Source organism: Lagopus leucura, unplaced genomic scaffold (genome assembly GCF_019238085.1).
Source record: "Lagopus leucura isolate 7727_CA_CO unplaced genomic scaffold, USGS_WTPT01 Super-Scaffold_100001, whole genome shotgun sequence".
In the NCBI taxonomy this organism is placed as follows: Eukaryota; Metazoa; Chordata; class Aves; order Galliformes; family Phasianidae; genus Lagopus; species Lagopus leucura.
The window spans coordinates 42,985,547-43,012,467 of NW_024962262.1; the positions used below are offsets into that span (position 1 = coordinate 42,985,547).

The following is a 26,921-nucleotide window of genomic DNA, read 5'->3' on the forward strand; positions in this document are numbered from 1 at the left end:
GCTTCAGATGCAGGCTCTATCCAAGGAGTTTTCTTGGTCTACTGCAGTTAACTTTGAAACCTTGGAAGTGTGCAGTTAGCTAGTTGGACATGATTTCCAGGTTAAATGAAAGGGAAAGCCAAAACAAAGCACAGCATTTTCATCAAGATTAAAGAGTAGAAATGTAACTCGTGTTTTTGAAAGAAGCTTCATTTCATGGAATGATAGACTCCCAAGCCTTTCAGTTAGCTCCATGCAACAAGATTTTGTGTGATTGATAATGCATGTTAAGTAGATTAAAAATGATGAGTAAAAGTATTTTTGAAAACAGTTTTAAAGATGAGTGTTTGTCAAGTTGGAGATGTTATTTCTATGATTTTTAGAAAAATGTTTTTTCAAGAATTTGCAACTAAGAATGTAGAACTAGATTAATTTAACAGTAGCAAACTTCAGAAAAATAGCAAGTAATGAGGAATGTTCTGACTACTGAAAGAGAATACTTCTGGATACAGATAATTCATCTAGGAAAAAGAAATTTCCAGTTAAAAATATACTATGTAGCCATGGTAGCTGACCATATAATAACCAAGAGAAGCTATGAATTCTTTATTTTTTGAATTCTTTGAATCAAGATGTGCTTCTGGAAGATACCGGATCCAGTTGGGGTGCCTCGTGTCAGGTGCTACAGAACATTTTGGGCCTTAGATAGCTGTTAGGCATTAAGTACACCTACTTCAAATGAAATCTAGAAAGCATATTTATGAAAGTAGTTCTTGAAAGGATTTCATATCAACCCTGGGGAAGAAACATAGTAAGAACCATTTCAAAATTTGTTAATTTACAGAGTAGCAGTGGCATTAAAGAGATGGAGAAGACGCGTGATAATAAGCACCATAATCTGGGAAGTATCATTAAACACTGTCAACTGGACTTTTCTTGTTTTAGTGACTTTTCCAATGGTGGAGATGGGATGTTGGCTACGAGTTCCAATGGATCTCAGTACAGTGGCTCCAGAGTTGAAACACCAGTTTCTTACGTGGGAGATGACGATGACGACGATGACGATTTTAATGAAAACGATGACGACGACTGATGCCCTTTGCTTGTAGACTTGTTAAAATTCAGCAAGCTTCAGGAATAAATTGTTCTAGGGAGAGAAGTCTCAAATAACTTTGCCCCATCCCTCAAGGAAAGTGTTGGTAAGCAGTTCTGAGTTTAGAAATGCACCTCTGATAAGCAAGCGAGGATTGTTTTATGTAGGATATTTTTAAATGTGGTGTGGATGTGTGTTTTTGATACCAGTGTGTTAATGCAGAGCCTTTATTTACTCTTGGTTTAGGGGTTTTTGGTTTATTGTTTTATTTGGTTTTTTGTTTTTTTGTTTTTTTTTTTACTTGAAGGAAAATGGATTTTGCCCCCAAATGTTCTTGCTAAGTTTGCTAAAGAAAATGTAGACACATCATTGAGAAATAAAATGCTGTCCTTCTGTGGAAAATGAATACACTGAATGGCAATTTATTTGGAGTGTATTTTGATTATACCACTTTGGAGGGATAGCGAGCTAATGTAGTAGTGTGTTTTTTTGTTAACCATGCAGTGTCCAAAGAACCAAACAGGAAAGATACGTCCTACTTTTTTACATGTTAAATTCCAGAAATGTTGTTGTGAACTAATTTTCCCTTAAATTATATCTAACATTATGATTCCATCAAGTTTATATACTTGTCACTGTATGTCGGGACATAAGAATTACAAACTTTTTGGCAAATGTTTACTGCCAGCTGGTGCAGCTATATAAAATATCTTGAAGGTTTGGAATGATTTATTGCTTATGGTAAAATTTGCCTGATTTCTTACAGGCAGACTTTGGAAACTTTTTATTATATAGTTGTTTACATACTTATAAGTCTATCATATAAAGACATGTACTGAAACAAATGTTTGTATTTGTTTCATAAGCATCTTCCTGTAATCTATTATAAAGTTGAAATTAAATATAGAGAATGTTTTAAGTTTTTTAACTCAAAATTTGTCAATCATTTTTAATAGTTCATTTTTATAAAAGGAATTTCAGGGCAGGTGGTAGTCTTTTTAAATTTATTCACAAACAATTAACTGCACAAATACTGTCAGCTGCCTATTCTAAGACAGTAGTCTTTTTATTGAAACACAAATAAACTTTTCTGTAATATTTTATGGAATATAAAGAGACTATAATTGTTTGACTTGTTTAACCTTGGCACTGTTAGTTTTTATTAATAAAACGCGCATGGGCATTTTTAACAAGCTCTGTGGTTTTTCTAATTTTAGGATTGTCCTAGAACATATCACTCCTCCTCATCACAAGACCTAGAACTGACTCTCTCAGAATACCACATCTGCACTACAGAGGGCTCAGATTTTTTAATTTAGTTTCTTCTCATAAGTCTTGATACCATACGATGCGAAGAGCAATATCATACACTGTGTTCTCTCTCCTTTCATGTCTCCTTGTTTCAGTCCTGTTGCTCTTCAGGCTGTCGGGCCAGTCTTTGCACTCTAGTCCAGCTCTTCTGTTCAAAATCCCACATTTACTATCCTAACTTTTCATCCGATGTTCCCCAGTCCTCGTTTTCTGTCATGCATTCCCACATCCTCAGAACAGCTCTTCCTAATGTCTTCTGTGCGCTTCCACCTTAAACCTTTTTGATACACCACGCTCTCTGCTCTGACCTGGAAGCACAGGTTACTGAAATGGCTCAGTCACCCTGCAGGACACTGCCCGAAATCAGGGTTTGTTACTTACACAAAGGGAGTCACTGCAAAGGCAAGATAACTGCTCTTGTGATAAGAGCTCCTCCACATGCTTGAACCCTCACAGCTGACCCTGCATTAAGCAGGAATTGAACTAGGAGTCATCTGAGGTGCCTGCCAGCCTGAGTTATCATATGGTCCCTTAAGGAAAGGAAGTTACAGAATACTATGCATCAGTCTCCTGGGCAGTCTCACAAATGGATCATCTGGTTTGCCTGCATCCTGGGGACTCAGCAGAAAAAGAATGGAAGTTCAGCTGATATTCAGAAGCTCTGAGATGTTAGTAGGCTCCTATGAAGAAACAAGATGGTTAGCTGAGCAGGGAGGAGGCTGCCTTCTTTAGGATGGGGTTTCTAAGCAGAAATGCAGGTGATGCTGTGAGCAAGATGAAGGGCAATGGATGCGCACAGGCATATTCTGCTTGCAGCAGTTACTACAGTAGTCCTCATCTGATGTTATGGTGCTGCTCATCTGGCCACATCTGCCTCTCTGCAAAAATTAAGAGAGCAGCTGTCTCCAGAGAGACATTCAAAGTATGCCAAGACCAATAAGAGAAACATGAACCAGAGAAAATTGAGATTGTTGATTAACGTCTTTGTGGTCATAAAGGCAGAATGCTCTGATGTGGTAGAGGATAAAGAAGAGAGATTGGTGTTAGCTGAAAATCACCAGTGCTCTTCTGTGTTCTGCTAACACCTGTTGGTTTTGTGTTTGGATGTTTCAATCAGGCCAGAATCCAAACCTAGGCTCAAGGATTTGATTTTCTTTGTACATTCATTGTGGATGCATTGTGGTACATCACTGTAAATATTGCAATCATACCAGTCCTGACAGAACAGAAGGTACAATTTTTGCTTTGTAGCAGGTTGAATGATAGCAAAGATGGAATCTTTGGCAAGGGTTGTGTTCTTTTGTCATGGGAATGTTAGAGAGTTCACAAAAAAACAAAGCAGAAAATGTAAGCAAATACTTAAAGCTTAACTCTTAAAAAGAACTGCAACCCCAGTAATTTATTCTAGGTGAAGTAAACCTCTATATTTCTGATGCTGATTTTTAATGAACCTTGAGATTGCAAGTAAATGCCTGGAGAATGAAAGAATTCCAGAATTCCATTTTTCAAAAGTGATGTGAATATGACCTCTGTGAATATCGTCTACAGGGCCTGAGATCAGCAGTGAACATGTTACAAAAAGTGTTGAAGGATTCAGTTGAAACTCAATCAAAAGGTTGGAAGATTAACTGTAAAATGGACAAACTGCAGAATAGGTCTTAACAAATGAATGTGGTATGATAGTGCAGCTGATTTTAGGAAGGAAACAATGGATATATTTCAATATCATTAAGCACCTCCAGTTTTTTTTAAGAACCTCCAGCTTTACCATATCGATACACTGTGTGTTAAGGGGTTAAAAATTGCTCACTGCTGAATCGAAGGTTTTTGTGGGATTATCTGTGGGATTAACTGGCTGAGTAGTTGCATCAAGTAACGCTGAACTATTGCTTAAGGTTTTCTTCAGTAACGTGGAAAGAAATATTTTAAAAAGTAAGTGATATGATTAGAAAAGAATGAAGAGGACAGATAAATGCAGATTGCTTGGCAAGCAAGGTCGTGGCCAAAGTGCTTTGTGCAAACCACATCTTCTGAACAAAGAATTCAAGGTAACAGTACAGAAGATAAGATTATGTGCTGAAAACGTGGGATCCACAGAATGATCTGGTGCCACAGTAGATGGGAACTGCATATAAGTCTCCTACACAGTGTTTTAAGGAATTAGCTAATCTGATATTTGTGCTTAGAACTAATCATTAATCATAGAATCACAAGGTTGGAAACAACCTATAAGATCATCTAGTCCAACCATCTCCTCATCACCTTTGCCACCACAAGCACTAAACCATATCACGCAGCTCCTCATCCAGACGCCCCTTGAACACTGCCAGGGACGGCGACTCCACCACCTCTCTGGGCAGCCATTCCAGTGCCTGACCACTCTGAGAGTGTAATTGTAAGGTGATTTTACACCTGGATACATAACAGCAGGACCAGCATTGAGGAACTGTGCTCTTGTTGGCCTCGCCGTTTAAAAAGATTGTTGGAACAATTGGAAAAGACTGTGAAAAGATCATTTCCTCGTTACTTGAAATCAAAGGTCAGAGTCTTCTTGTATGAGATTTAAGGAACTCTCGGTTTGTGGGAAAGAAACACAAGAAGTGTCTGGGTTTCTGTCAGATCAGATCACACAAAATGACATCGTTGTAAGGGGCTCATCAATGTAAGAGAAAAGCAACGCAAGAATTAGGGACTGGAATTCAAAATCAGACTGCTTGAAATCAGCTATCTAATTGGTAAAGGTGGTAAGAACCCTCTGACACATGATGAAATTGGAATGATAAAATGCTCATTTTGGTAAGAGTAGGACTGACACATGAGCACACTGATGAAGCACGTTACCCCTAAGCATCTTCAAAATTCAGTTCTTTCTCATTTTAGAGCAGGTGAGAGATGTAGGAACCCAATTTCTGCATATGATGCCTGAGCAGTGCTTGCTTTAATAAGGCCTTGGGCCTTCATCGACAAAAATACAATTCAGAAATCATCAGCTGTTCCCACTCTGGTATCAAAAAAAGAAATTGGAAGAAGTGAAAAGTGAACTTTGTCTGAAGTTGTTCAGATGTTTAAATTGAGGAGAAAAAAATACAGATATTCTTTCATACTTATTTTTTATCTTCTATTAAACAACATAATCTTGTTTGTGATTGAATGCTTTTGTCTGAAAGTGGGGAAGCTTATGAAGGGGCTGTGTGTGCAAAGCATGTGATGTTTTTTGCAGACATGCAAGTTGTGATTGTTTTCCATCCAATTACTGTGAGTAGCACATAGACACTTTTATTTGCTGCAGGTTGGTCAGTATCAGTCTTTTATTACTTGAATGAAAGAGGTGAAAAACAGTTGCATAAAATGATGAGGTGGAATTCCTGAGGGCAGTTGCAGTGACACTGTGGTCCTTGTGTGAGACTGTTAAGCAAAGACTTTATATTATATACAGTACTTAGGAGCCGTGGAAGCTGGAAAGCAAACGTTTTAATTTGCTGATAGTCATAGCAAAGAGCCTCCTTTAAGCATTGAAGAGCTTGTATTGATATTTTTCTTCCCTGTTAATATTTGGTTGTGACTTTTAGTATTAGACTTAATGCTTCAACTACTGGATCAGCAGTTATACAAATATTTGTCAATGGATGCAGTAGGAAGATGCATCTCATCTTCAAAGGAGGTTGTGGCTGGATATTGGGAAAAGTATCTTCTCGGAAGGAGTTTTGAGGCAGTGGTACAGGCTGCCCAGGGAGGTGGTGCAATCACTGTTCCTGGTGGTGTTCAAGGAACGTTTGGATACTGTGTTGAGGGATATGATTTAGTGAGAACTATTGGTGATAGGTGGATGGTTGGATTGGATGATCTTATAGGTCTTTTCCAACCTTGGTGTTTCTGTGATTCTGTGATCTGAGAGGTCTTTTCCAGCCTTAATGGTTCAAAGTTACTTCTGTGTTTGTCTGCTCTGCATTGACCTTCAGTATGAGATTTAACACCTTTAAGAGAAAAGTCTGGAAACTGAAAGTTAATGGATATTTTAAAAAATTGGATATAGATAAAATAATGCAGTTGGTTAACATTAGTTTCATGCCATGTTATTACCTGCCTTTTTCCCTGACTGGTGTCTGCATTGCACAGCTGACAGGAAAAATGATGGCCCATCCCTCTGCTCTGATGATGTGGCCCAGCTGACTTCTCTTTCTAGTGTCTCAGTAATCTGCATCCAGTTAAACATGGGAATCTCTTTTTCTTATATGGTATTTAGTTTGAAATGCACTGCTTCAGTGTCTTGGTCAAAGAAAGGTTTGTGAAGTCTGACAGACTTTTTTCATTGGTACCGGTTGGTGAACCAATTATCTCTAATATTGTGACTGAATGTATGTGTATTTTTTGTATGTGTGTATGTGAACTTGTGTGCATATACGTATGTGTACATATATATAAAAGGAATTAGAGACTTGGAATAGGAGTGCTTAGAACATTGTTAAGTGAGGCCAGTTCATCTAAGATGAACATAACTGTACATACACAGCATGTTTGTGGGAGGGCTGGACCTCTCAAAGTTTAGATTCCTTTAATGTTTTAGCTTAACGTTCTCATTTTTCCAGATTATTCCAGGTAACCCACAACTCATTGCTTTACATGGCAGTTCTTTTTTGGGGAGAAGAACAAAACACAAAAACCCCCACAACCAACCAACCAACCAACCAAAAAAGCGTTTTTATTGTTAGAAAGAAATCACAGATGCTAGGTATTAGAAAAGCTACAGGCCGCTTTAAAGTTCTTCTCTTGCAGTTATTGATTTGTCAACTGAAGTCAGACTCAGCTGGCTGATACACAAAGCAATGCATTGGCATGCAGATAAATAAAGGCTGTCCCTTTACAATTTAAACATCCTGTACAAGGCAGATTGAGAAGGGTATTATCTCAGAGTATTTCAAGCTACTTATTTTTCTAGCTATTGCTTCTACAATATCCAGTATTCAGTATTGTACATCAATTATTTATTAGAGTTTGAAAAATGAGGAAAAACAACATTTGATCCCATACTTCCTTTTCTTGGAAAGCACACCTGCTTGGGTTAGAAGACACATGTTTTGTACAAGGATTTGCATAGAGGTTTAAGCACAGTGTAGCCACAGAACACTAGGCTGTGTACATTGGGGATAATTCCCATCTCTTTTGTACGCTGAGTGATGTACTGGTTTTTAGTTGTATGGGTTACCTCTCAGTAGAAACTGTCTACTCACTGTAATTTGAGTACATTCATATGGCAATCATAGGAAATAAATATCAGTCTATGTGACAACAGGTAAGTCATTCTTCACATCAGCTTTTCAGAAGTGTCTCTCGCTGCTCAGTCCTCTATTTTCAATTTAAATTCCACTTTGCCTTCATAGGGGTCATGAACGTTATCAAAGGTAATCCCGGCTCCAATGATTTTGCACACTATCTTGACTTCTACATTCTTTGTAATGTTGAGAAATTTCACCGCTACCAAAGGATTACTGTAAGTGGGCTAGGAGGAAACAAACAAAAATTCTTTATCTTACCATTGCCAGTTTCAAAACCTTAAAATAGATCTTTCTTCCAGTTCACATAACATGACAGGAAAGTTGCAGTCATTTCATTTTACGCAAAGATTGTCACCATAGAATCAGAACAGTTTGGGTTGGAAGGGAGCTCACAGCCCAGCCATCCCCAATCCCTGCCCTGGACAGGGCTGCCCCTCACCAGCTCAGGCTGCCCAGAGCCCCATCCAACCTGGTCTTGAGCGCCTCCAGAGATGGGGCACCACAGCTTCTCTGGGCTGCTGTGCCAGCATCTCGCTGCCCTCTGAGTAATGAATTCCTGTCTAACATCTAACCTGAATTTCTCCTGTTTCACCTTAAAACCATTCCACCTTGTCCCATCACTATCTGGAGGAGATGAAGAAAATTAAAACTGAAATATGTGGCACCCACCTGTGCTTTCTTTCCATAGTAGGGGAAGTAGTGCAGGTTGAAGGTGCCGTTCACCGGGTAGTATTCTACCTCCAGCGGGCGGGACTCGTCACCCTGTTGTAATGTAAGAGAGATTTGTTGTGCCCCCCTGCAAATATTTCCTTGCTGTTGCTCAAGTACAGCGATCTGTTCAGAGCAAATCTTCAAATAAAAGTGGAAATCTCCTGCTGCTATTGTTGCCAAGAAAAACAGATCTGCTGAAAGTTGCAGAAAGCTTTGAAGAGTTACTCTGATTCATAAACCTCGCTACTGGGAGAGCAAAACAAACTGCTTTTTTGTTTGGTTGCTTTTTGGTTCTTAGGCTGCTTGGCTGTCAGAGCTGTGTTGCTCAAAGCCTTTCAGTGCAGCCCTCACACACTTACTACGTAGGTGCAGTCCACTCTCGGTGCTGTGCCGTTGCCAGGATAAAATTTGATAATCTGAAATAGAAAGCACGCATTGAGTCATTTTGGTGATGGTTTTGAGACAAAAGGGAGCAAAGGATGAACTGAGCTTTAGATGCTGCTGAATGTGTTCCTGCAAAAGGCCCCATCAGTCAGACCACCTCACTAAGATAGTGGGGGGGATATTGCCTGGGAGGTTCTCAGCAGCACTGTGAATGTCCTTCTAGGAAGCTTCTGCTTTGGCTGAAGCTCTAGGACCCATTTGGTTCCACACAGTAGTAGGGTGACTTCCTGCAGCAGCAAAGGCAGAAGGAACTGAAGTCCCCAGGGCCCTCTTAACTGCCTTTCTCTCTACTCTGCATGCATCCTTGCTGAGGAAAACAAAGAACTTCCTCAGGAAACACCTCTAATTTTGCCTGCAAACATTAGGTGCATGGTTCTGCCCTCACAGGTGGATCTCATTTTTGGGTTCCCAAAAATATTCAGTGCCCAAGCCTAGGGTGCGAGCCAAACCAAAAATGAAGGGATTTTGTCTATCAGGAACTGACAAATACAAACTCTTCATTTTGTACTGAAATTAAACTATAAACCTCAGCATTTTATCTGAAATGTTTGTTCATTCAAAGATTTTCTTTGCAGGCTGGAGAAATGGAATGTGCAAGAAGCACCTCTGAAGTCACTTTACCTGAAGCCCTATCTTAACGCTTTAACAGCAAGGTCTCAGTACTACAAAAAAGAAGCTTTTACATAATAGTTTTTCAGACAGCAGCACTACAGAGATACTAACAAAAGTGCCCCAAAGCTTCAGAGATTCTGTTCATGTTACTCTCCTATGGATGGTGACAAAGTCCCACTGCTTCTCTAGTCACTCTTGGGAAAAGCGGAGTGAATTGTCTGCACATTGCAAAGCAGAGTTGAGCTCCCCAGCTGAGAATCATGAGACCCAGTGCTTCCTGACTAATTCCTCGCTGTTCTGCAGCCTGACATTGCACTTACCCTGTTCATCTTTACAATAAAGCAAGGTTTTCCTTCTGGAAATCCAAAAGTAGGATCTGTGATGCCAGAGCAGTTTTGAAGCATATCTGATGTAAACTTGCAGGACAGTTTTGTGTTATTTGGACCATCAAAGGTGTTCTGGATGAAGTATGTGTTGCTTGTGCAGTTGATGTTCAGATGCTGAGCAGCTGGGCTATATGCTGGGTTTGTGAAAGAAAAAAGAAAATTCCTCTGTGAAGCCTCTCATAGAGAAGTTATGCATCTGGGAGATTTAGACTGGATATAAGGAAGTAGAATTTTACAGTAAGGGCTGTGAGGCCCAGGTTGCATGGAGAGGTGGTGGATTCCCCATTCCTGGAGACACTCAAGGTCAGGCTGGATGGGGCCCTGAGCACGCTGATCCAGCTGTACCTGTCCCTGTTCACTGCAGAGGAGCTGGATGGATGGCCTTCAAGGGTCCTAAACGATTCTCTGATTCTATCTCAACATCAGGTTGTATATTCTATGATGGGAGATTGTACTTCAAGTGAAATTGGGATTAGATGGAACAAGGAAAGTTTAATTCTTTTTTTTTTTTTTTTAAGAATATCCAGGGGAAAAAAATAAAAAATTGCATTAAGGCTGGCAATTTGTGTTGCCAGCTCCAGAAAAAGGCAATTTCAAATACGATTTTTTTCAATGCATGTATGAGAAACAGAAATGTGAAAATAAGGCTTACAAGGAATATAAATATATTGAACTATGAACATAAATGGAGCACCCAACCTATTTTGGCTGTGCTCTTTGATGACAGTATGTGCTGGCTCCACAGGACTTGCTGTGGCACTTTGATATTTGTAGTCACAAATATGATTAGATTAATTTAGACAGTAGTTCTGTAGATCTTTCTCTTCCCATTTCTTTACTCTCTGATAGCCTCTTTTATTAAAGCAACAAAAAAAAAAACAAAATTAAAAAAAAAAAAAAAAAAAAAAAAAAAAAAAGAGCAATGAAGCTGGGCTCTGCTTTTAATATACACGTTTACATATGTTTGATTTATAGGTTCACAAAGTGATTTGCTCCTGCTTTTCAGAAAAAAAAGTATTTCCCACTCAAAATCTCTGATTTCAGAGAGACAAACAGAAAATGAAAAACCTGAAGGTTCTCAGCTGTAGTAAGGAAAAGGTGACAGAGCATTTCTTCAGGTGACCTTATTGTCTTTTTTACCTGTCAGAAACGTCTGGAGCATTGTCACCAGCCCCTCCCAGGTCTTGTTGTCAGATGCGTTGTAGTAGATTTGCAGCCCTCTGTGCCCATACACGTCTGGTCGTAATGTTACACCTTCAAGAGGAGGAGAGGGGAAGGCAAAGCAGGAGAGAGGTGTTGTTATCAGAGCAGATCACAAAATAATCCCAATGACTGCAGTGGATTTCCCCAGGACTTGTTAAACAAAGCATTTACAATAAGGAAATGGGCTGTCCTGCCAGGTGAGAAACAGCTCTTGAAAACGCTGTGCTTAATATTACAGAGAAATGATACTGTCAGCAAACATCAAACTAAGAGAATACTGAGAAAAAAGGCTTCCAAGTACAGCAGGCATGCAATAAACAAACAAACAAACAAGCAAATAAATAAATAGAGGCAATTTCTTTGAAAAAAATCATAAAAAGTGACTTGGGGGCTGAAGTTCTAGCAATAGGCTCTGGTGATCTCCTGTTAATTCTGTCTTGTCCCTCTCCGTCCTCACATCATGTCCCACAAACCCTGATTCCTCATTCCATGTCTCTTTGCCTTATTTTATGCCTTTATTTAACGGGCTGCTGGCACGGCTCATTAAAATATTTAACATTTGTTAATTGCTTTCAGGCTGAGGTTGAAAGGGATGGTTAAGGTAGTTACTGTACCTGGGGACTTGAGCTGGTCTTGGTAATCTGGCTCGTAGGGATTCACTGTCCTCATTAGGGAGTATATGGAGAGGGCAAAGATCCCAGTCATCACCACGTAGAAGGCCAGGTAGTACAGGCTGATCCACACTGAAGGAAAAGGAGGGGAAGGGTCTTCGAGCTCATGCTGTGTGAACACTGCAGCTAATGGCATCATGTCAGCAAGAAGGGAATGAGCCTGGCATTGCTGGCACTTGGGTTGTTTAAAGCTTGAAGGATTGTGTGGCTTCAAGGAGCAGCTTCCCACATTAAGGCCATTCAGCTGCTTATTACACACGGACTGAGCAAAAGACCCAATAGATTTCATTGACAAAAGCAAGCTGCTGCTTGTATTGCTTGCACCGTGGAGCTCAGTGTTCTGGGCATGCTTGCTTTAGATCCATATCTCACCTCCAGCAAAATGCACCGTGCTGCTATTTCATTATGGGGTGAGATTCAGAATAATGCTGGTTTTGGTGAATATATGCAGAATGTATACACAATCAGAAAGGATTAGGTTTCCTTTTTGTTTATAGGAATGGCTAATAGGCTACAGTTACACGTTTCCCATCAGAAGAAAACCTTCTGGAAGCTTGCAGCTACACTTACGACTTGCAGGAAGTGCAGGGACTCTCTAAAATATTCCAAGCTGCAGTTCCCAGAACACAGATCATCAGATCATCAAACACATTGCTGTGGCAGACATAAGCTTGGCTACAAACAGGAAGCCTCAGCTGAAACAGGCATTAGTTCAACGGTAAAAGAGATTTACTCAACATGCAGTAATTTAAAAAGGAAATTCAGAAAAGCAAAACGTGGTTCCAGAGAATCGGACAGAAAATATTTTCCCACACCTCCCCAGCTAGCTGTAGAGTAGAGATCATCAGTGCAGGTCAGCAGCACAGTGCTGCCATTGCTTGGCCCCATCAGCCTGGCATCTGCAGGGCTGAACAATGCCAGTGTAGCAGCAAGGCCAAATTCCCCTGCAGCAGAAGCCCTTATAGACAGCAATGTCAGCGTCATGTTATAGTCATAACACTTAGCTATTAATAGGATGTTAACATGTCTATTGCTTATAACACTCGCCTTGTCTATAGCAAGGGAGTTGGAACTAGATGATCTTAAAGGTCCCTTCTAACCCAAACCACTCTATTATTCTATATGTCCAGTGTTGTCCTTAACAAATATTTGGGCCAGAAATGCTTTAGAATATTTGCAGGAGCTTCTTGGATCAATGTTTCGACCTAATTGACTGTATTCAGAGAGAAGGGATATTGTAAGAGGATCAGGAGCACATCCAAAAATCGAGGTTATAAAAAATTCCATCCTTCCATTACCTCCCATTCATCAGAACAACCCCCATCCCTTCAAGATTTTTAAGGGTGTCAGAAAGGAAACCCTTGTGCACGGAAACATACCCCAGTTAATCAAGGTCCTTCCCATAAACAGCTTCGTTTCTGGATTCCAGACAAAACGGCGGAAATTTTCCATCCGTTCACTGCAGGTCTTCTTTTCATTTAAAGTTGCCATTTTGCCACAAAATTTTCCCCAAAAGCGTCTTCTTCAGAAATGAAGAAATTCAACGGGGGCTCAAAGAGTTGCCCAAGCAGATTGCTTTGGTTTTTATACTTTCCCCTCCACTGAAGGTCAAGGAGATCACTGCCTATACCAACAAAAGCCCCTACACTGATTACTGGCCCGCAGCAGATGCAGTGCTTTATAGGTAGTGCTGATAACGCTCAGTGCTGAGGCTGGCAAAGGAAAGTCAGCTCCTATCAAATGCCCTTCCCAGGTAAACTGCCCCAAAGAGATTGACAGGATTACGCACTTCGCAGAGTGCCTTAGGGCTTGCGATATGCTCAGTGTGATAGTGGTTATCAAAAGAGATAAGGAGAAGGAGAACCTTTTCTCTCTTTTTTTTTTATTATTTATATTTTTCCCTTCCTTCCTTCCTCTCTTCCTCTTTCTTTCCTTCTTTCTTTCCAGTTAACCTGCAAATACTGATTGCAATACTCCCATTACAACCTATGCGCAGAGGGATGGGATTTCATCCTCTTTTTTAAACACTGGCATGCCCTGCCATTCAGTATGGTGGCAAAGTCATTAAAATGGGAACATCTGACAAGATTAACTGGCAGGTTTTTGGTTATCTGGACATTGAGACAGCTGTAGTTGAGCCCTGTGACATGGCAGGGGTTTCTGCCAGCTAAATAATGCTGAATTTCTAAGAAGCAATACAGATTTATATTGCTTTTCTGCCTCAGGTCAGGCAGCATGATGTTTTATTGTAAGAGCCACCGATCTGGGGTGATTTTACCTGTTTTCAGATGATAAAATAGGAACCAGGCTAAGTGAAACAAAATTAAGATTTACAGACATTCTGCCAGTTTGTATGCCCCATGGAAAGAGGAGGATGAACAAAAAGATGGTGAAGCCAAGCCCGCCTGCATTCAGGAGTTTGTGTTACGCTGTATGGGAAGCTGGCAGTACACTTCATGAGCCCCAGGCCAAGGATTTCATGTGGTCATGTAGTCATCTTCTCTCGTGTTATATCTCATTTGTCTATACCTGTTGCTGCATACAACTTGGGAACCCCAAGATCTGAGGAGCACAGGTGCAGTGCAGAGCATGACTGAGGCTGAGAAATGTGGATGGCAGGAAATGGCCTTAGGCCTTGAAAACTGCAAATGAAGATGTGCAGAAGTATCTACAAAAAGCAGTACCTACAATAAAAGGCAAGAATAAAGGGGAAAAATATTACAGATGGAAATCTGCTCTGACTGGAAGCTCCAGAAATACAAATTACATAAACACATTAACCACATTAATATAAGAGCATAAATAAAATTACCGCAAGTTAATTATATCCTTATTTTATAATGAGCCAAGTACATAATTCTAACATGAATAAATTAAATACGTAAATATATTAAGAACAATAAATGACAAATGTGTTTACACACGGAATCAGGAGTAGGAAAAACAAAACATCAAAGTCCTATGAGAGCAGGTGGTTAAATTAACATGGTTTCTCTCTTCAGTATTTGGAATCGTCAGTGAAAATGTAAGAAAAAGCAGACAAAATATCAGACAAAATATCTATAAAATCTTCAGTGGGGCTGTTGCTACGTGTCATGGATGCTTCTGACCAAGCAGAGCCACATCACCTTCACTCCCTGTCCTCTTGCCAAGATGCAGCCAAGACCGCGACAAGGGAGGCCCAGCCAAGGTCACAGCTTCTCTCTTGCCTGACTTCAGAATTATCCCAGCGGGAACCTGGAGAGTTTCCACCTCTCTTCAGGCAAACTGACTCAGAGTTTGGTGCTTCCTGTGAAAGGCTGAGGGGAAATTTTGGAATGAAAAGATTTATAAAGACAGATTTTTCCTTGGAGGGTTTTTCCAGGCAATGTGTGAAATCTGCCTCCAGGGAGCTGGGACCTTACCTTAATTCATTAACTGATACCTTAATTTGCCCACCAAATTGTGCAGCCATATTTAGAGGATGAAAACTGGATATGGAAAGTTGTGATCAGAGGGCACTGACATCTGCAGGTGGAGGTAAAAGAACACCAAAAGCTGGGGTTGGGAAGCACTGGTGCCCACAGAGCTGAATTCAGAGCTATCACAGCTGTGTGGCATAAATCAATGTGGAGCTGTGACAAGTAAGGAAACCTCATGGAAAATTTGTGCATGTGAATGGGGATACGCACTGCCTGTCTGAAGAGGTCTATTAAGATAGGATGGAGATATGACTATTCCAAAGGCTCTGTTCAAAAGCTCCCAGCCAACTGCTGGGACCGTTTGTCAGGACATTTGTCACCAACCAGTGGACATCTCTCCATGTCTCCATGAAGGGCTTGTTGGTCTAAGTAGCTGCTTGTTGAATCCCATTAGGATTCAATTCATGCCCATTTTCCTCATCCAGTGCTGGCCCTGCAGCCAGCTTTGGTCTCTTTATTCTGCCCAAATCCTGCAGCATTTTGGCCTTTGGTTGCAAGGCCATGGGCATGTGGGCATGCACACACACACTGCATTCAGAGAGCAGCTAGGTACTTCATGTACTCAGAGCTTCATGAACTAGGACCAATGTTTGCTTTCCCCTGCTGGTATTTAATGTCTGCATCTCTGACCTTGGGCTGGCTGTTCAGCTGAAGGACAGCCAAGCGGCAGGGTCACACAGGAGCATGGGACAGAACAGGAGACCACGGCCCTGCTACCCTTTCCAGCAGGCAGCAGCATTAGCACCAGTTTTGCAGTTTTAACGATTGCTTCTGGTTGCCCTGCTCAGGGCAGGTGGGGGCGCTGTGTGCATTTTCCTGCTGCTGTTGACCTCACTGTGTGCAAGGCAAAGCCTGGCCTCAGGGTGGCCCATGTTCTCCAGAAGAGTAATGGAGAGCATGTTCAGGAGAGCTGTGCTGCTGTGATCAGAAGTAGCTGAATGGGTACCTGCAAAGGGAATTAGTACAGTTTGTAAGCTTGAGTATGAGCTTTAAATTTAATTTAGCCTCTTTTGGAGCACCATGCCTGTAAGTTTTGCTCTAGCCTGAAATGCTGTCCTTCTGAGATATTCTCCTCGGTAGAAGTGGATGATGGCACACCTTGCACAGCGGTGGCTCACCCTGCTGTATAATGCTCACTGCAGTGAGCTGCTGGAGCTGCTGCATGGTACTGAATGGGAGCTCAGTATCAATGTTAGTAAAACATTAAACATTATTCACTTGTGATAAGGGCAGGAAAGGAGGGAAATCTGTCCTAGTGGTGGGTCCTGGGTGGAGGCATCTGCTGGGCTGCCACCTTCTGTGTGTGGAGGTCACCTCAGGGGTGATGGGAGAGCTGGTGTTTGGGGGTCATATCCACTGGCAGAAATGAGCTTTGCGTCTTTCTCTTTGATTAATGGCTGTTTTCCATATTAAATGGTCAGGGGTTGATCAGGCTTGCTGTGCCTTTCTAGTGGAGAGAGTAAAGAGAATTTTATATTCCTCTTATTTGCTTTTCTCCCATATTTTCATAGAATCATAGAATGGCTTGGGTTGGAAGTGACCTCAAAGATCATCAAGCTCCAACACCATTGCCACAAGCAATTTTGCAAGTTTACAAGACAAAGGTGTTGGCATTTTTAAGATTTGAGGACAACAATTCTACATTTGAGAATAAAGGCATCAAATTGGCAGCCTGAGGAACTCAGGGCAAGAAAACAGTGAAAATATCTTTGAGCTGAACTGTGCTGATGTTTCTAGCCTCAGGGCAATTGATAAAAGCAAGGAGGTTTAGGTGAAAGTGTGGGTTTATGATAGCAGCATGACCAGGGCTGTGGAAACTGCAAAGCAGCTTCTCTTCAGGTCTGACCCACCACTTACTGGGGTTTTCCAGAGGACCTTGGCTGGCCTCTGCTTTTCTGCCCTGCTCTTTGTCTCAGGGCTGCTAACATGGCCCCATCATGAGCCCAGCCATCTCCCTTCACTTTCATTCTGCCCCTGAGCAACTAAAGGAAACTAGTGCTAAACTGAGGTCAAAAATAAATACCAAAACTCAGTGATGTTCCTTTCAGATGGACAGTCAGTGAGTGCCAAAGCTTGGCATTGTGGGGTGGCATACTACTGCTTGCAGTGTCTTTTGGATGATGGAGAGAATAATGAGGTCCTTGGGAACACTAAGCATCCCACAAAACATCTCCAGCAGTTCTGGCCTCATTAACTTTTGCCAAAGGGATTTTTCCATCTGCACAGATTGTCCTATGGTGTTCATGAGGTGTTGCAAGGAAACAAGCCGCATTACCAGCCAATGCCCCTGCAGAGCTGCTCCCTGCCTCTGTTATGCACAAAGTCTTGTTCATGTCAAACAAAGAACTTACATTTGGTATAATTACTATCTTGGGAGTATAATCACTATTGTTTCAAGTCACTTACAAACCAGAAAGGATAATGGTGTAGCTAAAGCTGCACACACGCTTTTTAAACTACTCCCAATATTGTAGAATCATAGAATTCTTAAGGCTGGAAGAGTCCTCTAAGATCATCTAGTCCAAACATCCACCTACCACTAGTGTTTGCCCACTAAACCACATCCCTCAGTACCCCATCTAAATGTTTTTGATTACCTCCAGGGATGGTGACTCCACCATCTCCCTGGGTGCTGGAGCCCAGTCCAGCATCTGACCACTTTTTTGGAGAAGATATTTTCCCTAATATCCATCCTGAACCTCCCCTGCACAATGTAAGGCCAATTCCCCTTGTCCTATCACTCTCCTTCCCCTACTCCTTGAGGTCCTAAGATTGGTAGCAGCTTACTGTGGTTAGGGTGAGCTGTGGGCACCCAGAGCTATGTGATGTCCATGTTGACATCTTCTTGGGCTTCAAAACAATTTGTATGGAGTCATGAATACACCTGCGAGCATGCTTTGCACCTTGCTTTCTCTCCACAGCATCACCTTACTCCCCGGGTTGGTGTGTCGCCCTGAGGGAGAGATTCTCCCAAAGGAAACACTGCCTTTCATTTCTATGTATTGATTTACTTGCCACACAAAACCAGAGCTCGGCAGGGCTGGAGCTCCCGCAGGGTCACACCGAGCTCGGGCAAGGCCTCCTGCCTGCCCACTGCAGGACCCCGGCGGCACGGCGGGCGGCAGCAGCGCGCAGCGCACAGCCGGCTCGGCACCGCGCCCGACCCGCCCGGCCCCCGCCTCTGTCTCGGCGGCAGTGCCGCGTGAACGCAACGTTTGCTCTCCTCTTGGACGCACTTGAAATAAATGATTTAAGTGCTTGTTTTTCTGTCTCTTTGGCCGGGTTTTTTTTTCTTTTTTTTTTCTTTTTTTTTTTTCTGTCTGTTGTGAGATGCGAAGCGGCCGTTTTTTGGTCTCCGTGTTAGTTAGATGCTTACAGGGACAGCGGGGTTGGTCTCTTCTCACTGGTGACAGGTGACAGGACGAGGGGAAATGAGGGGAAATGGCCTCAAGTTGTGCCAGGGGAGGTTTAGGTTGGATATTGAGAATTTTTTTTTTCCTTTTTTTTTTCCTTTTTTTTTCCTGTAAGGTAGCCTTTAAAGCTTCGGTTCACAGCTGTGTGGCAGGTCCCAAGCAGCAGCCCTTCACCCTCTCCCATATGCCAGTGTCACCCTTTACCACCCTAAGATCTACTCTCCAGCCCTAGCCATCATCCCAGTTTAACCAGATTTTCTATTCTTTGGAATCATACAATCATGAAGGTTGGGGAAGACCACTGAGATCAAGTCCAACCAGCAGCCCATTCCCCACTGTGCCCAGTAACCACATCCCTCAGTGCCACAGTTCTTGAACACCTCCAGGTATGGTGATTCCACCACCTCCCTGGGCAGCCTGTGCCAAGGCATTACATTTTACACTACAGAAATGCCACCTTCAACTGCTTGCAGGCTGTTCTCCTGCCTCAGTCTGCTGCCCACATCCCATTCTACTTGCTGCTGTAGGGATTTTCATTAGTAGAGTCTTTTGGTCTTCGTGTGCACACTGTAGTGTTTATATGAAACAAATCTGCAGGAAATATTACATAGAATCATATAATGGCTTGGGTTGGAAGGGACCTCAAAGACCATCTTTTTAACTGTCAGTTTAAACTGGCAGTTTGACTGTCATCCTCTGAGATGGGAAAATCTTGGAATATTGCTGTTCTTCAGAATGTAAGTATTAGTGTCTTAATATTGATTTGGCTGCCTGGGATCAGCATCAGTAGTGAACTGAAGATCAAGTTTGAGATCTTGAGGTCCTGATGTTTGGAACTGACTATGACTGTAAGCTGAAATTGTGGAGATGCTTGTGAATACCACGTTCGGTTCTCAATTGTATTTCTCAGTTCTCCCACCTGCTGATAGATTTGTTCCTTCATAGAAGTATGTGTTAAGACTTGCAGACTCAGCATGATCATTTGCAAATATTGTTTTCATTCACCTTCTACACCACTATCAGGAAGGCAAGCCTGTATACATGAACCATCAGGTGAGAAAGGAGAAAACACTGGATCTGATTTACTCCATTGACTTGAAAGACCCTGTGTGAGACTTGCAATATAGATTTCAATAAGTGTTCTCAAATGGTCTCAAATAAGGGGAGACAGGGCAAGTCTGGAGCATGTCCACTTTCTCAGCAGCCAGTCACACTTCAGCAAGTTGCTTACACCAAAGGAGCAACAAATCAAAACACTCTGCATAGCTAAAGAGGTTTTGATGCTATTTTATACATGTTTATGCTATTCCTAATTAAATACACTTTCAATTCAGTAAGCCCCTTCTGTGTCTGCTGTTGGGCAGTTCATTATTTAGGACTTAAACTACTGCCAGATTATTAGGGCAGTATCTGAGAAGAGTTCTCACCTTTCCATTCATCACTGAGAGATGCTTGAATTGTGACAGTCAGACTCAGAGCACTGATTCTATCAGGAAAAAAATTGTAATGGAGAGGTATCACAAGAGATAATAAGACATCACAGAGTTGTTCATTGGCATCCTTTAAATAAAGGACATAAACATATAAAATATGTACAAATTGATTATTAACAGGCACAGGATGGCCTGGTCCATAGCAGAGCTGTGCAACATGTCTTAATGAGTAAAAGCCCTGCTTGATATTCACACTGCTACAGAGATCCACTTACATGGGATCCCAAAATATTCTCTGCAGGAAGGCTGGAGCCTTGCGATGCATTCACAGATGGCGACATGGAGACAGAGCATTCACAGGACTTGCCAAAAACATATTTTGGATTTGATTGACAGTTCTGGACAGGCTTTCCCAGCCTTAAAATGTGTGTCCAGAAATAGATTGCATCTACTGCTTTTATTTTCCTCCCTGGATACATTTTCAGTTGTCCATGAGAATAAATCCTAATTTTGTCTTTTAAATTTAGAATTATAGTTTCAGGGCTTTCAATGAAATTGTGTTTATTTATTTGCTCAGTGAATGGCACTGAGTAGAGATAATATTTTTACAGGCTTTTCTGTTTACATGTTTTAAAGTTGTACTTGAAATTCCAGGACATACCTAGGGTGAACAAAAATATCTTGCAGATACAAGTCTGAGATGAAGACCTCAAGCAATAATGTGGTAGTTAATCAGATGTTAAAGATGGGATGATAGCCTCTCAAAGGCTGTACTAAATACTTTTTCTGTATGAAGAAAAGTGAGTAGGAAATGTAGATTACTGATTTCAACAGTGCCATATTTTTTCATGAGAAGAATGAACAGTATGGGAGCTTTATTCCCCCATGCTCATGGGGTCTGACTGATCAAAATCACTGGCATATATGCAGATGGTGCCCTTCTTAAAACCTGAGTTGAACATTTTATGTTTTTTCTCCTCCCTTTGTACTTCTCTCTGCAATCCCATTTCAGGCCAAGTCTGACTTCACACTTGAAAAGTGGCTTGGTAATAATATATCATTTGGGAAGCGTCTCATATAACAGTGCTCATCTAAAAAAAGAATTAATGGAATGATGCACAACAGAACCAGAGGGAAACAAACACAATAAGAGATGCAATATCTATGACAGGCAACAAGATACTTTACAATTTGAATGCCTTCTTCTATGTCTGCTGCTCTCTTTCTTTTTATCCAGCATTTTAGCTTCTACTTCCTTTGCACTTCGCTTTGCTTTTCCAGTTGCTGTGAAGATAGTTGTGCCTTTTTCTATTACTATTTGCCTTTCTCCAGCTTTGTCCCTCTTGTTCAGAGCCTGCTGCTGGCTGTGGGATGCTTCTGGAAGGGCATCTGACCTTGTTTCTGGATGTGCCAGCTGCCTTTGAGTCACATGTTGTATTAAAATTGAGTCTCTTGGTTCTCTACCTCTACCTCACAGAACCGGTGACATCGTTGAATAATGTAAATCTGACTGTTTGATTAGCAACATGAGGAGAGAGTATAAGTTGTCATCAGGGGACACGTGGAGTGGCAAATGAGCCAAAGACAATCAAGTATGCATAACGCCCCAGCAGAAGGACTGGGAGGGGTACACTCTTCCCAGCACACATGCTTTACATTGAGTGGCTTTATTACTTTTGTACAAAGGGCTTGCAGGACAGCACAAAAAGAAGCTATGAGGTGGGTTTTATTTCATCTCAGGGGCTGAGTCCTGTGGGGGCCTTTAATTTACGTCCCCACTTGTTGAGCTGCTCTGTGTGCTGAAACCGCTGTCCCAGCAAAACACGAGCCCCTCTCTCATGGAGGTCCCAAAGCATCCCTGCTCCCAGGGCTTGTGGGAAGCCATGGATCTCCTGGTGGTCCCAAAACCTTCTTCCCAACCCTTTTCATCTCCCTTTGAAACAGAAGGGTCCTCCTTGATCTAGCAGAGGCCCTGCAGTACTTTTGATCATCCTGTGTGCCTATGTATCTCAGCATCTCTTCCATTTCCATCTTTCTGGACATGGGGAGGAGTGTGCAGTATTCATCTTCACAAATATATTCCCCTTTTAAAATTAGTGTAGCTGTCCACCTCAATATTTAGGATGCTCATCAGTCACAGAGCAGAAGACAGGATGTATCCAAGAGGGGCAAACAACTATCCAATTTCATTAGAGCTCAATAAATGAATGATAGATTGTCTGGTAGAGCGATCTGAGCTATCAGATGTCCTTTCATAATAAGGATGTGTCAGGCCTTGTTTCCTGCTGGTAGGAGTCTCCTTGCAAGCATACATGGGGAGGTATTACTGGCTGCTGCTTGCCACTTTAGTGGGTTATGATGTTTCCATCACTTGGCCTCTTCTCCCTGTGGCTGCAATCCTTCATAATTTCCTTCAGTGCACTTTTTTCCAGGATACTGATGTGGTATTGTAACACAAATCAGCAGATTTGCTTTGAGGTTTGGAAACAAGCTGGTACACCTTAACTTCTGTGTAATTTGCCTATGGCATATGGACTGTGTGGAGAAGAAATGCTGTCCTCTTTAGAGAGGCAAATCCATGGCAAGAAGGAAAGAAAGCTGGCTTGCTTTTTTCACTGTTTACTGGACATCCTTTTTGTGTAGGAGGTTCTCACTAAGCACTCAGCAATTGACTTCTGGAGGGAAGAGAGACAATGGTGCCTCCTGAACACTGTCTATTAAAGTCTTTCACAAAAGGAGTACAATTCTGATCCCATAGCTGTAATAAAGTCTAGCTGGACGGAGCTAGACAACACACCTTGTATATTTGTGAATTTACTGGAAGCTGAAAGACAGAGAGGCAGTTCATCTTCATGTAGACATATTCTTGTCAGTGTGAACAGCCCATCTGTGTTTTTGAAGATAACACAAGACAAACTGCTACACAGTGAGCAGAGTCAGCTCTCAACAAACTGTTTCCTACATTCATCTCTACTGTATAAATTCCAGTGTGGTTTGTCTCTCTTGGAAATCCTTCCACTTCCTGTCCCTTCACTATGGTTCCCCAGCTAGACTGTCCTGGAGGTCTGTCCTTCTGCCAAAGGCATTAAGTTGTCTGATGGGTTCAAATATTATTACAGAGGATTGGTAGGCAGAACAATGGCACAAGTCTCAGCTTGAATAAAGCAAGGATAAACTCCTCCAGAGAGGAATCGCTTGATTTCAGAAACCTCCATTCATTCACTGAGTAAAACTAGTGAATTCCTAGGCAATGCTCTTCCTCATAAGCAAATGCAAGAACATGCCTATCACATGAACCTAATGACTCTGGTGTTGTATGAACATATATGTTAACTGTTATGTGTTATATGTTATCTGCATATATATGCTAACAATAACTTGAAAAACAAAAGAACCTTAAAATTGGTCAGAGCATAACGACTGTAAAAATATGAGTTCAGTGCATGTCGTGTCCATTTGGGAAAGTGGGAAAGTGGCAGAAATCTCACTTAAAGGAGCTTCAATTTCAAAGGTATCAAAACTATCCTGGATTTCAATGGGCAAATCAGCTGCTTGGAGCCTTTTTGTTCCTAGCTGCACTTGCAAACTCCTGTGCTTAATTTCCTTCCTCTAGCCCAAGCTCACTACGCATGTGTGTGGATGTGCACATGGAGATGCAGGTGTCCTGTATGTTCCTACATCAAACATGTACCTGTGCCAAGCACCAGCTCCTGTATCAGTCCTTGCCAGGGTATATGAGCTTGCTTTCTTGATTTAGTGAAAATGACTTTGGACCCAGAGTCTAAAACTTCAGGAAACTCTTTCAGCCTCTTTGTTATTGGCTGCTTTGGAGATAGGTGTCTCTGTTTTCATCCAAGAAAAAGGAAAGAGGATGTTTCCTCCTGATACGGAACGAGAACCCCATTTTTTCCATGTGAGTGAATCTTGCTTTCAGGCTGTATTACTTCTTTCTGCAATGACACCATTCAGAGTGTATAATATATTGAACCAACTCTTTCTAAAGAAATAAGATATCACCTCAGGCAGTCTTAGACCTCCTTACTGGCAACCTCGGCAACCAAGCATTATTTATAAATGAAAGCAGAGTAATCGATAGCAGCAATACAAGCTTGGTGTTCAGTTTCCCTTTCTGAAATTTCCAGTGTTGCTGTGTTCCAAACCACATCTCAGTGTTGGATGCTATGGGGCCCCACTGAGCTATTTGAAGAGTGTCATCACACACAGACCATGCTGGTTTGAGGTCTTCATCTTCTGAGGTAGAGCTCAGACCACCAGTACCTGTAGGAAGTGCTCCTGCTCTTGGCCAGTGTCAGATCTCACTAAGCCAGAGTTTAAGGCAAGGGATGAATGGTGCTAGGACAAGTGGAGCTGCCCAAATCCTCCAGACAAACTGTTGCAACCCTAGGCTGATAGAAAATAATTTGGGACCTTGAGGCAAGTCTGATGCAATTACAGAGGAGCAAAGCAAAAGATGAAAAGCAGGTAAAGGGAAAAGATGGAGCGTGATCAGAAGCAGCAGTCAGTAATCAGATAGGATGCACAATTAGGAGCGACTGTTCTGCAATACAGGGTGGAGGAGGGGGCCTAATCCAATTCCAGAAGCACTGCCAGAGCACCACAGCACTCTGCCTGCCATTTGTTTATGCTGCAGGAGAGCACTCCCAAACGCAAATCATCATTACAGTAAAGAAGCTTTCATTTCTCTCTTGTTCCCTGCACAATTAATTAAAAAATCATCTTTTATTTGTGAAGTCACCACAAGGTTGGGATCAATTTATGTCTTGCTGAAAGCACAGTTGCTATCTGAGGAGTTAAAAAGCTGCAGCATTTACTGCCTATCTCCCTCCCTGCTCTCCTAAATCCTCCCTCTGGCATTCCCACTCCTGTGCTGAGGTTTTGCCTTGGCCCTCGATCTCATATGACACTTCCTACCTCCAATCCCATTGGGATGTTTATGTCCCTTTTCTTTTCATGTGTGTTTCTGTATTTTTTAAGACCTCTCAGAAGTAGGCATTGTCCTTCTTTTACCCCCATGTGAGAAGGCAGGACGTGCTGGTTGCTGCACAAACAGCACGTTCACTGCAGAATATGCCCACTCTACTGAAGGTGCCATTCATCCAAATGGAAAGGGTAGAAATTTGCAAAAGCAACTTCACATATAAATATATTAACAAGTGACATTGAGATTAAACACTTGATACCTTTTGTAGGGTGCTGTATAGTGGGAAATTTTAAATACAGAAAGAAAACTGTAGCTTATAAATCAGCAAGTAGCTTATAGCTTAAAAAATACCTAATTAAGAAGTGAAAAATGGAACAAAAATGCTCTAGGAAGGAAATATTCGGTGTTTATTTATGGTGCACTGTAGTTAAAAGGGCAGAGGAAAATATTTCCACAGCAGAATTGAACGCTCACATGCATATGAACTGCTTGCTGATAATTAAAAATCTCTGAAAGCTGGATAAGATTAAATTTTGTTGTCAACAGGTGGCCATTATCTTCCAGATTGATTAAAACAGTTTCATTCAACTGAGTGAAAGTTCTCTAGATTTATGAGGATTCTGCAGTAATTAAAATTATTTGTGCTTGTTTACAGAAAGAACAATGTAAATATATCAGAAATAAGAATGATGTACATTTTTATTTGACCACTTTCAAAAAAATTACTTTCATTGTAGCAGGACTGTAGTGTAGGTCTGAGCTCTTGTTTTATGTCCATGTCTTACAGAGTTTCATAATCATTTTTCAAATTTAACATCCTTTCTTCAGAGAGGTGGAAAGTGGCCTTGTATTTGTCATGGACAAACACCATGCACATGAACATGGCAAAAAGCTGATATGTATCAAATTTAAACACTAGTTCAACCCATATTAATATGAATGTTTGGCCATAAGCTGAAGATACTACAAGCTCTGCCCAAGTTGAATTCAGACCTATGTTATGGAGGCAGCCTGGAAACAAGTAACATAATGTATGCAATGAGGCCTTCTCAGATGGAATCCCAGATATCAGGCACTTTGAGAAGGTCCATGAAGAATGCTTTTTTGTTGCTGCTGTTGTTGTTCTTTGCTTTGTGTGTGCATCCATTGGCTTTTTTTTTTACCCTTCACTGTATGAATTTCTGTTTCCCAAAGATTGTGACTTCAGGTTTCGCTCATCAGACTTCGCTAATCTGAACTGTGCCAGAGTCTGACATCATGTACAGAAGCTTTCTACAGATGTAGGAAAAGCCATACTCTAGATCTTAAATTATTCTAAGTGTATTGTACTTGGGTCTCATGCCATGTCCCTTGTGCATGCCAGGTTGGCATTATGCTCAGCAGGAATTTGGATGCGGAGGAAATGTAAAATCAAGGTCCATAAAAGAAGACTTGTTTTAGCATATAAATACTCCCAAGTGACTAAAAAGTAACTTTGGAAATGTGCATCTGTAATCTCTGTTCAAAAAGTCCTCAAGGGATTATATTGGATCAGTAAACTTTGTTATTACTAAACGAGTTGTGTTGAGAGAAGAATGCTTTTACTTGAAGGAACCTAAATTAAAACTTAACAGCCAAACAAAAGCTCTTTAGAAAGTTTTATTACAGGGGAAAGCAATAAGCACCATTAGCACTTGAAATAAGATGCTAGATACTGATATGTGTGATCACAACTATTGATTCATTTGAACCTTGGGTGTTATTTAAAAGAAAACACGTACATAGCACATGGCAAGCTGGTTCCTCAAATGCAAGTAGCATTTTCCAGCTAGGTCCTCTGCCTCCTTTTTGCCCTGCAGTCCAGCAGATACAAGGAGCCACAAAACCATGTACAACCCTGAAGCCAGCCTTTCTGTTTTGTGAATGCTGATGCAATTCACATCTAATGCGAAGTTCTCATTTCAATGTTTATTGGTTTATTGGGAAGGGAAAAGAAGTGTAGGGGAAGGG

The 26,921-nt window shown here is 41.4% G+C and overlaps 2 protein-coding genes across 4 annotated transcripts in view; one reads left to right on the forward strand and one right to left on the reverse strand.

The window, feature by feature from the left end:
- TFDP1 (transcription factor Dp-1) overlaps nt 1–2,265 on the forward strand; it is a 41,120-nt gene extending 38,855 nt beyond the window's left edge. For all 3 annotated transcript variants that reach the window (XM_042868175.1, XM_042868174.1, XM_042868176.1), the window contains exon 12: nt 925–2,265. In XM_042868175.1, coding sequence (XP_042724109.1) covers nt 925–1,072 — 148 coding nt within the window. In that variant the 3' untranslated portion in view covers nt 1,073–2,265. The remainder of the gene's footprint in view (nt 1–924) is intronic.
- Nucleotides 2,266–7,065: 4,800 nt separating this feature from the next.
- ATP4B (ATPase H+/K+ transporting subunit beta) lies at nt 7,066–13,319 on the reverse strand. The gene is made up of 7 exons (XM_042867834.1): nt 13,063–13,319; nt 11,627–11,755; nt 10,950–11,063; nt 9,744–9,943; nt 8,727–8,783; nt 8,326–8,418; nt 7,066–7,880 (listed from the first exon to the last, which is right to left on the reverse strand). Exons 1-7 carry the CDS (start codon nt 13,172–13,174, stop codon nt 7,719–7,721), a joined length of 867 nt encoding a protein of 288 aa, XP_042723768.1. The 5' UTR covers nt 13,175–13,319; the 3' UTR covers nt 7,066–7,718.
- Between the last annotated feature and the right edge of the window lie 13,602 nt (nt 13,320–26,921).

Bases quoted from the DNA above. Each gene is read 5' to 3' on its own strand.
- ATP4B (XM_042867834.1), bottom strand. From the start codon at position 13,174: ATGGCAACTTTAAATGAAAAGAAGACCTGCAGTGAACGGATGGAAAAT. The intron at 11,064-11,626 runs GTACAGTAACTA...CTCCTCTTGAAG, and splicing joins AGACCAGCTCAAGTCCCCAG to GTGTAACATTACGACCAGAC. The intron at 9,944-10,949 runs GTAAAAAAGACA...TCACAAACCCAG, and splicing joins GCTCCAGACGTTTCTGACAG to CATATAGCCCAGCTGCTCAG.